This window comes from Elgaria multicarinata, chromosome 15 (genome assembly GCF_023053635.1).
Source record: "Elgaria multicarinata webbii isolate HBS135686 ecotype San Diego chromosome 15, rElgMul1.1.pri, whole genome shotgun sequence".
Taxonomy (NCBI): Eukaryota; Metazoa; Chordata; class Lepidosauria; order Squamata; family Anguidae; genus Elgaria; species Elgaria multicarinata.
The window spans coordinates 23,570,961-23,583,821 of NC_086185.1; the positions used below are offsets into that span (position 1 = coordinate 23,570,961).

The window sequence follows — 12,861 nt, forward strand, 5'->3', positions numbered from 1 at the left end:
ATCGGTCAGGGCTCAAGTGCGGAGGTTTTCCTGATGCGGGATGCCCAGACAAAGCAGCTCTTCGCTGTGAAGAAGGTCAAGACCATCCCAGGGAAGAGGCTACGGAGCAAAGAGGCTGTGCTACAGGAGGTGGCCATTCTCAGGCAGCTCCAGCACCCCCACGTGGTGGCCTGCCACGACCATTTCTGGGATGCCGATGAAGCCCACGTCTTTATCGTGCAAGATTACTGTGATGGTGGCTCCCTGGACGAGCACATCAGGACCAAAAGAGGCAGCCACTTCCCCGAGAGCACCATTATGAGATGGTTTGTGCAGCTAGCCATGGCCGTCCAGTACATTCATGCCTTGAAAATCCTGCACCGGGACATCAAGGCATCCAATGTGTTCCTCACTCAGATGAGGATCCTGAAACTGGGGGACTTTGGCATCTCAAAGATCATGGACGACACCATGGACTTGGCCAGCACATTTGTGGGCACGCCCTATTACCTGAGCCCCGAGCTGTGCGAGGACGTGCCCTACAGCTCCAAATCAGACATTTGGGCTCTGGGCTGCGTGCTTTTTGAGTTGTGCGCCCTGCAGCCTCCCTTCCAAGCCCTCAGCCTCATCAGCTTGTTTAATAAGATTGTGAATGGCAACTGCGCTCCTGTCCCGGAGTGTTACTCAGCATCCCTGCGTGGCTTGATCCAGGCCATCTTGCAAAAGGACCCTGATGAGAGGCCCTGTGCGAGCAGCATCCTTGCTATCCCTTACATCCAAGACCATCTCAGCCTTTTCCTCCTCCATCAAGACCCCCAGCTCCTGAAAAAGCCACAGCCAGAGGTGTTCCATGACGGAGCTAGCAGCGGGCTCAGTCCGCCTGGGGCGTGTGAAAAGAGCCCACTGGGTTGTTCAGACAGGGAACTCTTGGCACCAGGATCCATCTCACAGCAGTTCACGGAGCACCATGACTGTGATGATGCCTTGAGCATCTGTAGCAGTGGCTCTCATTACTCTGCAGACTTTGAAGGCAGCAGTACTTCCGCCACGGACAACAGCTCCGATGAAGATGTGCCCACCAATACAGAGACCACTGAGACACTGACAGAGACCGGTAAGGAAAGTGTGTGTTTGCAAATGAACGGGGGAGTTTAATATGTTCTCTGCTACTCTATAGAGTCAAGCAATGGACATGGGAGACCATTGAATAAAACCAGAGAAACTCATGGTGACTTTAGAGGTCCTGCATAGTCTGATTCTGAACTCTGTGATTCTATAGAGAGAGCAGATTTTCATAACACATACAAAGAATCAAGAGTCCAATTGGAATTTCTTGCCTGTGTAAGCTGAACTAGCTTTCCAGAGGATTTTTTTGCCGTTTTCAGCCCCAACCGTGATCTCCCTCTCCAAAGTTGTCTTATGAAATCAAAACTTAACATCTATTGACCTACCTCCTATCCTCTTGTAGACAAGGAGAGTAGCACGTCACCTCTCTGTGCTCCCACGTAATAGTTCTCGGTCAGAGCACTCTTACTTTCCATCTTGATTTTTGCTTTCTCTTTTAATATATTTATAGTCCTCCAAAGATGTCTTATGAAATCAAAACTTAACATCTATTGACCTACCTCCTATCCTCTTGTAGACAAGGAGAGTAGCACGTCACCTCTCTGTGCTCCCACGTAATAGTTCTCGGTCAGAGCACTCTTACTCTCCATCCTGATTTTTGCTTTCTCTTTTAATATATTTATAGTCCTGGCAATGTGCAAGCAAGCAGGCCGGGCTCCTGTGCCTGTGCATGGGCCACTTTCTACATGTTAGAAGTTTCACCTGTGGAATTTCTGGCTGCAGAGAGCACATACCCGCAGCAGTCTTGCTGGGGGACATTATTCTTTTATCTCTTTTAGGGTCGAAGCTATATCCTGCGGGGTTGCAGTGTGGTGGCAACTGGCCACCACCTCACAAATGTCAACCCCGGGAAACAGCCTGTGCCTTGCTCCCCTTTCCTCCCCTGCAGTGTCCAATAACGAGTCAGAGCTGACAGATTATCCAGATGACTTTGAGGATTCAGAAGAGGGGGACCTGGAGGAAGCAGCGGATGCCCTTGAGCGTGCCATCCAGGCAGTGCAGGACGGCAAGTCTTCTTCCCCTCTGGACGGCTTGCAGAAGCGCAGAGGTGAGGCAGCTTTTCTTTCCCTCGCCCCCAAACTTGGCCTCTTTTCTCTTCAAGTCTTCCTGACAAGTCCCGAGGGCTCCCTTTTCGCACAGCCACTTCAGACCCCCTTCCCTGCCAAAGCTCCCAAATTGTTTGACCCTTTTCCTCAGGTGGCCCCTGCTGCTTGCTTCCCCTTGGCCCACCTACCCACGGGGCTCCCTTGCAACCTCAAAACGCTCCAAGCCCTAGCACACTTCAGGTCTACTGGAAGCACATCCACCACATCCCTTGCCACCTTCAGCTGTATGGCCAAAGGCTGATTCGAAGCCCCATGCACCCCTTCAGCAGCGCACTAGCAGAAGGGTCAGCCACAGATCAAGAACGTGGTATTTGGAATGGTGTTGTTTTACAGGCGATGACAGCTCTTGCGCAAGCGACGATGGCAGCTTCAACTTCAGGGACTTGCAGTCCCCATTTGAGCAGAGATTGTGTTCGGAAGATTCTGAGCATTTGGCGGCTTGCTACCAGCTCTTGGACCTGGACAGTAGCGAAGGGGAAGTGGGATGTAACACAAGAGCAGCTTGAGGGATCCCGTTCTGGAACCTCAGAAGCCTTGGCTAGCCCATACTAGCACTTGAAACGGGTTAAAGGCATGGCTGCTGGCTGCTCTGGCCAAAACGGCACCATCCATCTCTACATGGCAAGAGCATCTCAGGGTGAAGAGACTCTGCGGCCAAGGGGCACGGGAAAGGTTTGCACGCTCATGTGCACTCACCCTGCTGTGCAGCCTACTGACTAAGGTGGAACTGGGTTCAGATCCTTAGACAGCCTAGAGCGCCACTCCCTTACTGGTCTGTCACAAGAGAGGTAGACTGTGGTGTCAATATACTAGAACTGCTAGTGATAATTATAACCTGTTACACTTCCTTTAGTAAATCCTAACTTATGAGACCTCCTCTATGCACACATCATGCTTTTGGCATAACACCCCCACCCTCCATTTTCCACTCAGAAAACAAAACACCTAAGCCACACTTGGTCACGTGCATTCTTCTAATTTCTTTCATGAATAAATAAAGAAAATAATCATGTCAGATCAGTTACAGGTTGTCTAAATTGCGTGCACGCTCTCTACAAATGTGTACCGTATATACACTGCAGTTCTGAACACATACAGAAGCCGAGAGCCCTGCCCCCATGCTGCCTGTGGCTGGGCCACCCACCCAAAAGAAGAACACAGGCCTTGGACAGACCGCTGTTGGTCAATTGCCAAAATGGCCTAGAGGAGCCCACTATAACTGGGAAGATGTGGGTGAATCTGTAAGAGGATAGGAAAGCAACCTGTAGATTATATGACGGGATACTGCTCTTTGACAGCACTGGTGCTGTTCACACATCTCTTGTTGAATTTGATCTTCAACAGGACAGCCCAAGACCATTCATTCTGATGTGGCCTTAAAGCAGGAATGAAGCTCCCCTAAGCCACACATAATGGGCGAAGGACCCCCTTCCTCTAAGGGAAAAGACACCAGGTGCATCGGGGGGGGGGGGGGGGGACAGGACACCAATGCCTGACCTGCACAAATACACCTTGGCCTGGAAAAAGGAAAGACAAGCCCAGAACCAAGTTTGGAAAAGGTTTTATTTGTCAAAGAGGGAACTCTGGGTGGGGCGTTGTGCCATCATTCCAGGCGGCTCAACCGCTGCTCTGTTTGGCTGCCAGCCTCTTGTCTCTCTCTTCGGCAATGGTGAGACGGATTCCCTTTCCACGAGGCAGGGAGATCCAAGGCTTGTTACCCTAGAGTAAGAGGAGAGATCATAACCTGAGGCCAGAGGTCTTGCTCTCCCAACTTCACCAGAGTACACTTTAACCCACTCTTACCCTGGGCCAGAGCCAGCCAGAATGCCAGCATGCAAAAAAGCCACATTTAGACTACAATCCTATACAATGATTACGAACTCCACAGGGCTGAACATATATAAGATGACACTGCTAATCAGATACTTTATTATGTGGAAATTGCAACTACAGAACGATTATGCGGTAGAATATATTGGTTTGGATAAGGTCTTATGGAGATTCTTGAATTATTGAGGATTTGTTTCAAATGCTATAATGTAGTACAGTCTTGTTTTTCTGCATTTTTTAATTTTTATACTGTTAGCTTCACCCTACCCGGTGCCTGTTTACCCTACCCTGTGCCTGTTTGCATTCTCTTTCCCTCCTTATTGTTTACTACAACTTTATTAGATTGTAAGCCTATGCGGCAGGGTCTTGCTATTTACTGTGTAATCTGTACAGCACCATGTACATTGATGGTGCTATATAAATAAATAATAATAATAATAATAATTTTTAAAAAGAGAACAGGACTTTGCAGAGCTCTCCCTTTGCCAGGTAGGTAGCTGGAATCACATCCACTCGGCATAAAGGGTTTTGTGAACAGACAAAGGCCTCTCTTGCAGGGAGTGTACTACTCAATTTTCACGATGAATTCTGCCTTCCCTCTCACCCTCTCACCCTCACATCCCTCAGGATGCTCCCTCTTACCTTGCCAATAACAAAGATGTTGGACAGCCTGGTGGCAAAGCTGTTGCCATTAGCATCCTTCACATGGACCACGTCGAACGAGCCGGGATGTCTCTCCCGGTTGGTGATCACACCAATACGACCCAAGTTGGCCCCACCAGTTACCATGCACAAGTTGCCTGTCATGGGGAGGGAGGAAGATCAGAAATGGATGTGCCCATAATTTAATCCTGCTAGCCTAGTCAAACCTAGTCAGCATTACCACCCAGACACAGAGCATTGTGAGGTGCTTCAAACACTATCTTCACCCCACCCACCCCAATACACATTATAGTCTCTGCTAAATGCATTTGCTGTTCAACTCCGAAGACACAGCTAGTTCAATGACCACACGTTTAAGTTGTTTAAAAGCAAACCTGTGTCAAACTTGATGAAGTCTGTGATCTTGCCTGTCTCCAGGTCAATCTGGATGGTGTCGTTGACCTTGATGAGGGGATCTGGGTAGCGGATTGTCCGGGCATCGTGAGTGACAAGGTGGGGGATTCCTTTGGTGCCCACAAAGATCTTCCTAACCTTGCACAGCTTGTACTGGGAAGATAAAGAGGGAGAATTGCAGACTTAGCCTTGGGCTGGGCTGCCATCATTGCTGCCTGACAGACAGTGGGAGGTCTATCACCATGGTCACTCCAGGAGGGCTATAGCCAACTAGATGGGCCCTGCTATTTACAAGATGGTAGACCCTAGTGCCATACATTTAGTTTTGGAAGAAGTTTCCACAAGAAATAATCACTATGTGTGATTTTAAGGCAGCTTTAAAGACTAGCCTTTTCCGGCAGGCCTATCCAGATCAATGTTAAATCATGATTTTTTAAGATGTATTGATTCCTGTTCTAATGTTGTTCCCCGCCTCGATCCAAAGGGAGAGGCGGGTAAGAAATAAATTTATTATTATTATTATTTAAATCCGAGCCCAATTCAAGGTGCTGGATTTAACCTATAAAGCCCTGCATGGCTTGGGACCGCAATACCTGATGGAACGCCTCTCCCGACATGAACCTACCTGTACACTGCAGTCAACATCTAAGGTTCTCCTCAGAGTGCCTACTCTGACAGAAGCTCAGAGTATGGCAACAACGGAGAGGGCCTTTTCAGTGGTGGCCCCCTGACTGTGGAATGATCTCCCCAATGAGGCTCGCCTGGCGTCAACACGGTTATCTTTTCGGCGCCAGGTCAAGACTTTTCTCTTCTCCCAGGCATTTTAACAGCATTTAACGACGTTAAGTTTGTTTTTAATGGACCCTAGAATTGTTTTTAAATGGATACTGTTGTTTTTATACTGTTGTTTTTATGTTTCTGATATTTTTTAAAATTTTATATACTTTTTAATGTTTACCATTTTTAACTGTTGTAAACCGCCCAGAGAGCTTCGGCTGTGGGGCGGTATATAAATGTAATAAATAATAAATAAATGAGGTTGCAATCCCAGAACCTCCCAAAAATGCCATTTTAGAAGAATATCAACAACCTTCGGCACAAGCCAAGGTCCAAAATCTTTTCTGAGGATTCATCTCTGGAGATACAGAAACGACCTCATCCTCCTGGCTGTCTTTATTGAAGAAAAGCGAGCCTCCCAGATTCCGTACCCTCAGCATTCAGATAGGAGAACCAAGGGCACAATGTAACAAGATGAGGTTTCCGAATATATACTTTCTGGTAGCACTGCATTCCATCTCAAGGCCAAGAGAACCACCACGTTGTCTCATGATCCTCAAACGCTGGTGGGTCAAGGGGCTGCTTACCTTTGCCTCTTCTGGTGTGATTCGGTGAACAGCAAATCGCCCTTTTGTGTCGTACACGAGGCGGAAGTGCTCGCCCGTCTTCTCAATGCTGATTACATCTGGCAAGAAGAATGCACCAGTCAGCCAAAGACACCCCGTAAATACTCATCCCTGGCTTCAGAGAGAAAGCAGGCAGCTCTCATGGCTTTGACCCTGCCCACCACCTTCAGAAGGTCAGATGAAGGTAGCGTCAATTACAGCACACCTCAAGAACGAACGAACTGTTGCAAGCTGTCGGCTGGGACAAGCTGTAGGAAGGCAGAGCGGGGCTGTGAGAACTCTTTGATAAATTTGGCTGGTTGCTAGAACCATCTCTCTATGCAGTGACACAAATACGTATCTATTCTCCAGATTAGGAAATAAAAGCGGCTTCAGGGAGCCCTGCTAGTCTGTATCTTTAGATATGCTGAATTCTTTTAAATTACACTACCAACAATCAGTTCTGAACGGCATAGTAATTTAGCCGATGCCTTGTATAAGGCTTATTGAACCTTCTACCCATTAATTGCAACGAATCAAAGTTTTGTACTTGGTACCAGCAGGAGGATATTTGCTAGACTAAACTGGGCACTTCTTATTGGAACCCAGGTCTCTCCCCTAACAAACCAGAGTTCCAAGTTCACACATCACACTGCACAACCTAGGGGCAGAATGTCCTGCTGGCAGCGGAAGTTATTAGGCAGCATGTGCAACAGCTCAGGACTTTTTTAAAAAAACCTGGGTAGTTGTGATGTGCGAACCAGGCCACTGTGAACTTTTTCCTGAGATCAGCACCTATTCCAACAAAACGGGGAAGGGGGTCATTTTCTTATCAGTCTGCCACTTTAGGGAGCTAAATATTGTTCTCTACACCATGAGCCCAGAAATTTGTCTTCACTCACCCATGAAGCCAGCAGGGTAGGTGATATCGGTGCGGACTTTGCCATCAATCTTGATAAACCGCTGCATGCAGATCTTCTTGACTTCATCACCGGTCAGGGCATATTTGAGCCTATTCCTGAGGAAGATGATGAGCGGGAGGCATTCCCTCAGTTTGTGGGGACCTGTTGACGGACGGGGTGCCTAAAAACCGGAAGACCAAGGACAGTCATGAGCAAGCCCTTTACTTTCCAGCAAAGCCACCTCACAGAAGCAAGGGCTGTGTAAAGGGCCCTGCTTAAAGAAAAGCAGACGCTTTAAGCACAGACACTGGCTGTTCAAGACCACAGCTGTCTTCAAGTTCTAATGCTGTTATCCACAACATGGCACCCGCAGACACCATGGCACATACTTGTAAGTCTCACTGGTCTCCCAGCCTTTTACGAGCCAGTGCTGGTTTTAAAAAACGTTTTTACTGGGCAGCTGTGTTGGAAGCCCTGATGTTGCCAGGGCTTCTAACAGATCAACTGTTAATTCTGACAGTTGATCTGTTAGAAGCCCTGGCAACATTGCAGCTGAACATGCTGAGATCCCCCACTGCCTACCCCACAAACTAGCAAAATGCAGGCCACAAACCACTTTCAACTCTGTCTATACCGCTATTTCCCTAAATCTAGTTCTGTCACTCTTTAACCAGTAATATTCCCAGGCATTTTGCATGGTCAGCCCTACTCATTTCATAGACCACCCAACATGCATTCGGAGAACGCAGCCCACATACACCCAGAGGGTAGAGTCAAGGCACCAACTGCACAGAAGTTCGCAATGCTCACAAAGTAGAATTCAAGAGAGCTGTTTATGAAGGAAATATATGGAAGTTGCTCCCTTCAGTGCTATACATATCAGGCAAACACAAAGTTTAACCTTCAAAGGAGTTTTAATAAAGAACTCAAGAGGACAATTCTACACCCACAGATGAAAAATTAATTACAAACACAACAGAACTCCCACCTGATACTGAAGCGGTTTCTTTCACATTTACATTGAATCCAACAAAGGTTTTTAATCTGCCACCAACAATATGAACACAACAGCTTGCAGCCTTCAAATATATGATTTAAACGAGACACAGAGAGAAATATCACGCCAGTCCTTCTACAACTTCATTGGCTGCCAGTCCAGGTCTGGGCCCGATTCAAAGTGCTGGTATTAACATTCAAAGCCCTAAATGGTTTTGGGCCAGGTTATTTGAAGGAACGCCTCCTCCCATATGTGCCTGCCTGGACCTTAAGATCATCCACAGGAGTCTTTCTTCATGAGCCCCTGCTGAAGGAAGTGAGGCAGGTGGCTACTAGGAGGAGGGCTTTCTCTGCTGTGGCACCCTGATTGTGGAACGAGCTCCCCAGAGAGGTTTGCTTGGCACCTACATTGTTTTCTTTCCATCGCCAGCTGAAGACCTTTTTATTTTCTCTGTATTTTAACACCTAATTTAACTTAAACTTTCCTGTTTTAATCTCCTATTTTAACCTATATTAATTTTTGCTGTGTAGTTTTATTCTGGTTGTGCTTTTTATATTGTATTTTGTATTTGTGTTTTAAATTTGCTTGTTGTTTTTATGTTCTTCATGGTTTTAATTTTTGTGAACCGCCCAGACAGCTTTGGCTATTGGGCGGTATAAAAATGTAATAAATAAATAAAGCCATCATGCCTCAATGTCAGCTTCCAGCCAGATGGAATTACTTGGACTGACTGGTGTTATTGAGGGTGGGAAACTAACAAAATTGCACTTCCAGGAACCAATTAAGCATCAACACTAGGCTCAGTAGGACCTTTCTGAAAGTGAGGCACAACTATCAACAATATTCCTTTTTCAAAAGGGCATCATCATCATCATCATCATTATTATTATTATTTAGAATATTTATATACCGCTCCCCATTGAAAGATTTCGGAGCGGTGTACAAGGTAAAATGAAAATAAAAACAGAATAAAACAGTTAAAACAAAATTTAAAAGAAGCAATAACAGTAATCCAAGGCTGCTTGTTAAAGAAAGGCTTCTTGGAATAAAGATGTTTTCAGGAGGCGCCGAAAGGAGTACAAGGTCGGAGCCTGCCTGATCTCCAGAGGCAGGGAATTCCACAGGAGGGGGGCCACCACGCTGAAGGCTCTTCCCCTGGTGGATTCCAAACGGAGGATGGATCTAGGTGGAACCACCAGGAGCAGGCCCTCAGATGACCTCAGTGACCGGGCAGGTTGGTAAGGGAAAAGGCGCTCTCTCAGGTATCCTGGTCCCAAGTTGTTTAGGGCTTTGTACACCAGTACAAAAACCTTAAACCTGGCGTGGTAGCGAACAGGCCGCCAGTGCAGCTCCCTCAGCAGAGGAGTTACATGCTGGAAAGGGGCAGCTCCAGACAACAGCCAAGCTGCAGCATTCTGCACTAGCTCCAGCTTCCGGAGCAGCTTCAAGGGCAGCCCCACATAGAGCGCGTTGCAGTAATCCAATCTTTAAAATGCAACACAGAAGATACTCACAAAGACTCCCGTCAGTTTATCCAGCATCCAGTGCTTTGGAGCCGCTACACGCTTGAGGTGCTTCTTAGGTCCACGAGCCTAAGAAAAAGAGTGTGAGAAGGCAAGTTAAAGACTTGTTCAAAAACGATAGATATTTATATTTACCATGGCCAAAACTATACTTGGCTAAATTAATCTCTTTGATCAACTAAAAAGACTCCCATGTTCAGAGAGAGCTTTAGTATGTTATTTTTAATACATTAAAGCATTTTAGAAGATGCGTTCCCCCTGCCACTCAGGAGGAATGCCTCTTCTAAGGTAGCACCTGCCACAAAATGAAGCATGCATCCTTCCAGCTTCAGAACCATTGCATTTACCCATTAAATAATCCCTACAATTTAATCGACTGGATTTTCTTTAACTGGGTGACAACCTCAATATTTATCCAAACATTACACTCCCCAATTTCTTTTAGGGTGGGGGGAGGAAAGCCTTGCCTCTTCATGGCTCAAAGCCCGTGACTCACATTCCAGGAACAGCTCCCATGTGGGAATCCGAAGTCCTCCACTGGCAATAGCAAACTTGAACATGATGGACTCTGATTCTGATCCAGCAGGACTCTAAATTTATGTCTTTAAAGCTCTTTTCACAAGAGCCTTTAGCTGATGGGACTTCATCCAGTCCTGCATCCGAACCAGATGACTCCGGGAAGCCCAGGAGCAGGACGAAAGGGCATTAGCCCTCCCTTTCTGTTGCCCCCTCAACAACCCCTATCGAGGCTACTTCTAGAGCTGACCATACATCCCTCGTGCTGCCACGGGCAAGTCTTTCCTCCTCTTCCTTGTAGCAATGAATCCCGCAGGCGAACTATGTACTAAAGAAAGGAAGGCTTCCTGCGCTGAAGCGCCTGGGACGATTCCCATTGCTAGTCTTGGAGTGGAGGGCGAAAAGCTTCGCTCCCTCCCCGACGTGCATCATACCCCGAGGGCCATTCAATGCGCTACCTCCCTCCCTGGCACGGCCCGGCCCCCCACATAGCTAGCAGGGCTGGGGCGCTATCTGGGCCCAGGTTTCGGGACCCCGCCAACCGCCGAGGGAGCGTGCGCCCCCCTGCCATATGGGCGCCCCGCGTTCGTGCACAGCCTCTCGCTCCCTCCTCCGCAGTCCGGGACGCTTTGCTCGGGGGGGATCCCGCGGATGGCGAGGGATTCCCAGAGACGAGAGACGAGAGCCACACACTCACCATGGCTGCGCTCCGCCGAGAAAGGGCCGCCGCTTCCGCTCCGGGGTGGATATCCGGCCGAGCTACGGCGGCTTCGCGGTGCCAATGCGCGTTGGCTAACAGCGCCCCCTACCGGCCGGCGGTGCTTCGCGTAAGGGCGTTTGGATTTACTTCGTGTCCTAGATAGCAGCGCTGCTCCTGGAGGAAGACCTCGGTCCGTGCAAGGCAAGGGAGCGGGGCCCTTGCTTCGGCTGCTCTCCTCTCTGCTTCTTTGAATAGGAGAATCCATGGCCAGCAGCACAGGCTAATATTCAGGAGACCTTCCAAATGCAAATGCAACACTGGGCACAGAGGAAGGAGTCTGTGACTTCACTGAAATGCATGCATGCATGCATGCACGCACGCCCTGCGTTGGAGCTTGTTGCAACCGGGGTATCAGGCTGGCCGCTGCTGGGGACGACGAGAGTATTCCAGAGCTGGAAATTTATTTATTTATTTATTACATTTTTATACCGCCCCATAGCCGAAGCTCTCTGGGTGGTTCACAAAAATTAAAACCATCATAAAACAACCAACAGGTTAAAAGCACAAGTACAAAATACAGCATAAAAAGCACAACCAGGATAAAAACCACGCAGCAAAATTGACATAAAATTAAAATACAGAGTTAAAACAGTAAAATTTAAATTTAAGTTAAAATTAAGTGTTAAAATACTGAGAGAATAAAAAGGTCTTCAGCTGGCGACGAAAGGAGTACAGTGTAGGCGCCAGACGGACCTCTCTGGGGAGCTCGTTCCACAACCGGGGTGCCACAGCGGAGAAAGCCTCCTCCTAGTAGCCACCTGCCTCACTTCCTTTGGCAGGGGCTCACGGAGAAGGGCCCCTGTAGATGATCTTAAGGTCCGGGCAGGTACATAGGGGAGGAGGCGTTCCTTCAAATAACCTGGCCCCAAAACGTTTAGGGCTTTAAATGTCAATACCAGCACTTTGAATCGGGCCCGGACCTGGACTGGCAGCCAATGAAGTTATAAAAGGACTGGCGTAATGTGATCTCGCTGGCCAGTCCCTGTTAGTAAACGGGCTGCCCTGTTTTGTACCAGGTACATATGGGAGGAGGTGTTCCTTCAAAAAGTTCCAGCAAGATTATCAGAGCAGAGAGAAACAGCCTATTCTGTGAGCGTTATAAGATTTGGGACTTTTTGTTTACAAAAAGAATGAGGATCCAGGGATGGCGGGGGGGGGGGGGGAGAGACACGATAGAGGTGTGAACAACAATCATGTATTATGTGTAGAAGAAGGTGGATAGGGAGAAACCTCTTTCTCCCATAATGCTAGAACTCAGAGGCATCCCATGAAGTTGAACGGTGGGAGATTTAGGAGAGAGAAAACGGTGCACTTCTTCACACAACATGCACCTCTTGAAGAGAAAACCACAATAAACCCCTCCCCACATTATTTGAAAGTATGTGCCATTGATTCCAGCTGTGGTAACAGCTGTTGCCCAACAACTGGAATTCAGACGCATACTGCCTGGAATACTGAGGGGGTAGAATACAGGCATCATGATTAGAAGCCACTGATAACTTTGCCCTCCTTAAAAGGCGGTACCCAAAAATAGACATAATAGTCCAGATAAGAGTCCAAAATAGGGTAGAAGAAGCATTACTTCCCATGATCTCAACGCTATGTTTCTGTTAATGTAACAAGATTGCATTAGTTCTTTTAGCAGCTGTATCACACTGCTGTCTCATGTTCAGCTTACGATCACC

The 12,861-nt window shown here is 47.7% G+C and overlaps 1 protein-coding gene across 1 annotated transcript; it reads right to left on the reverse strand.

The window, feature by feature from the left end:
* Positions 1 to 3,755: 3,755 nt before the first annotated feature.
* On the reverse strand, positions 3,756 to 11,160 carry LOC134409100 (small ribosomal subunit protein eS4). Its single transcript, XM_063141678.1, has 7 exons — positions 11,114 to 11,160; positions 9,892 to 9,969; positions 7,381 to 7,561; positions 6,461 to 6,558; positions 5,078 to 5,249; positions 4,683 to 4,840; positions 3,756 to 3,929 (listed from the first exon to the last, which is right to left on the reverse strand). Exons 1-7 carry the CDS (start codon positions 11,114 to 11,116, stop codon positions 3,828 to 3,830), a joined length of 792 nt encoding a protein of 263 aa, XP_062997748.1. The 5' UTR covers positions 11,117 to 11,160; the 3' UTR covers positions 3,756 to 3,827.
* Between the last annotated feature and the right edge of the window lie 1,701 nt (positions 11,161 to 12,861).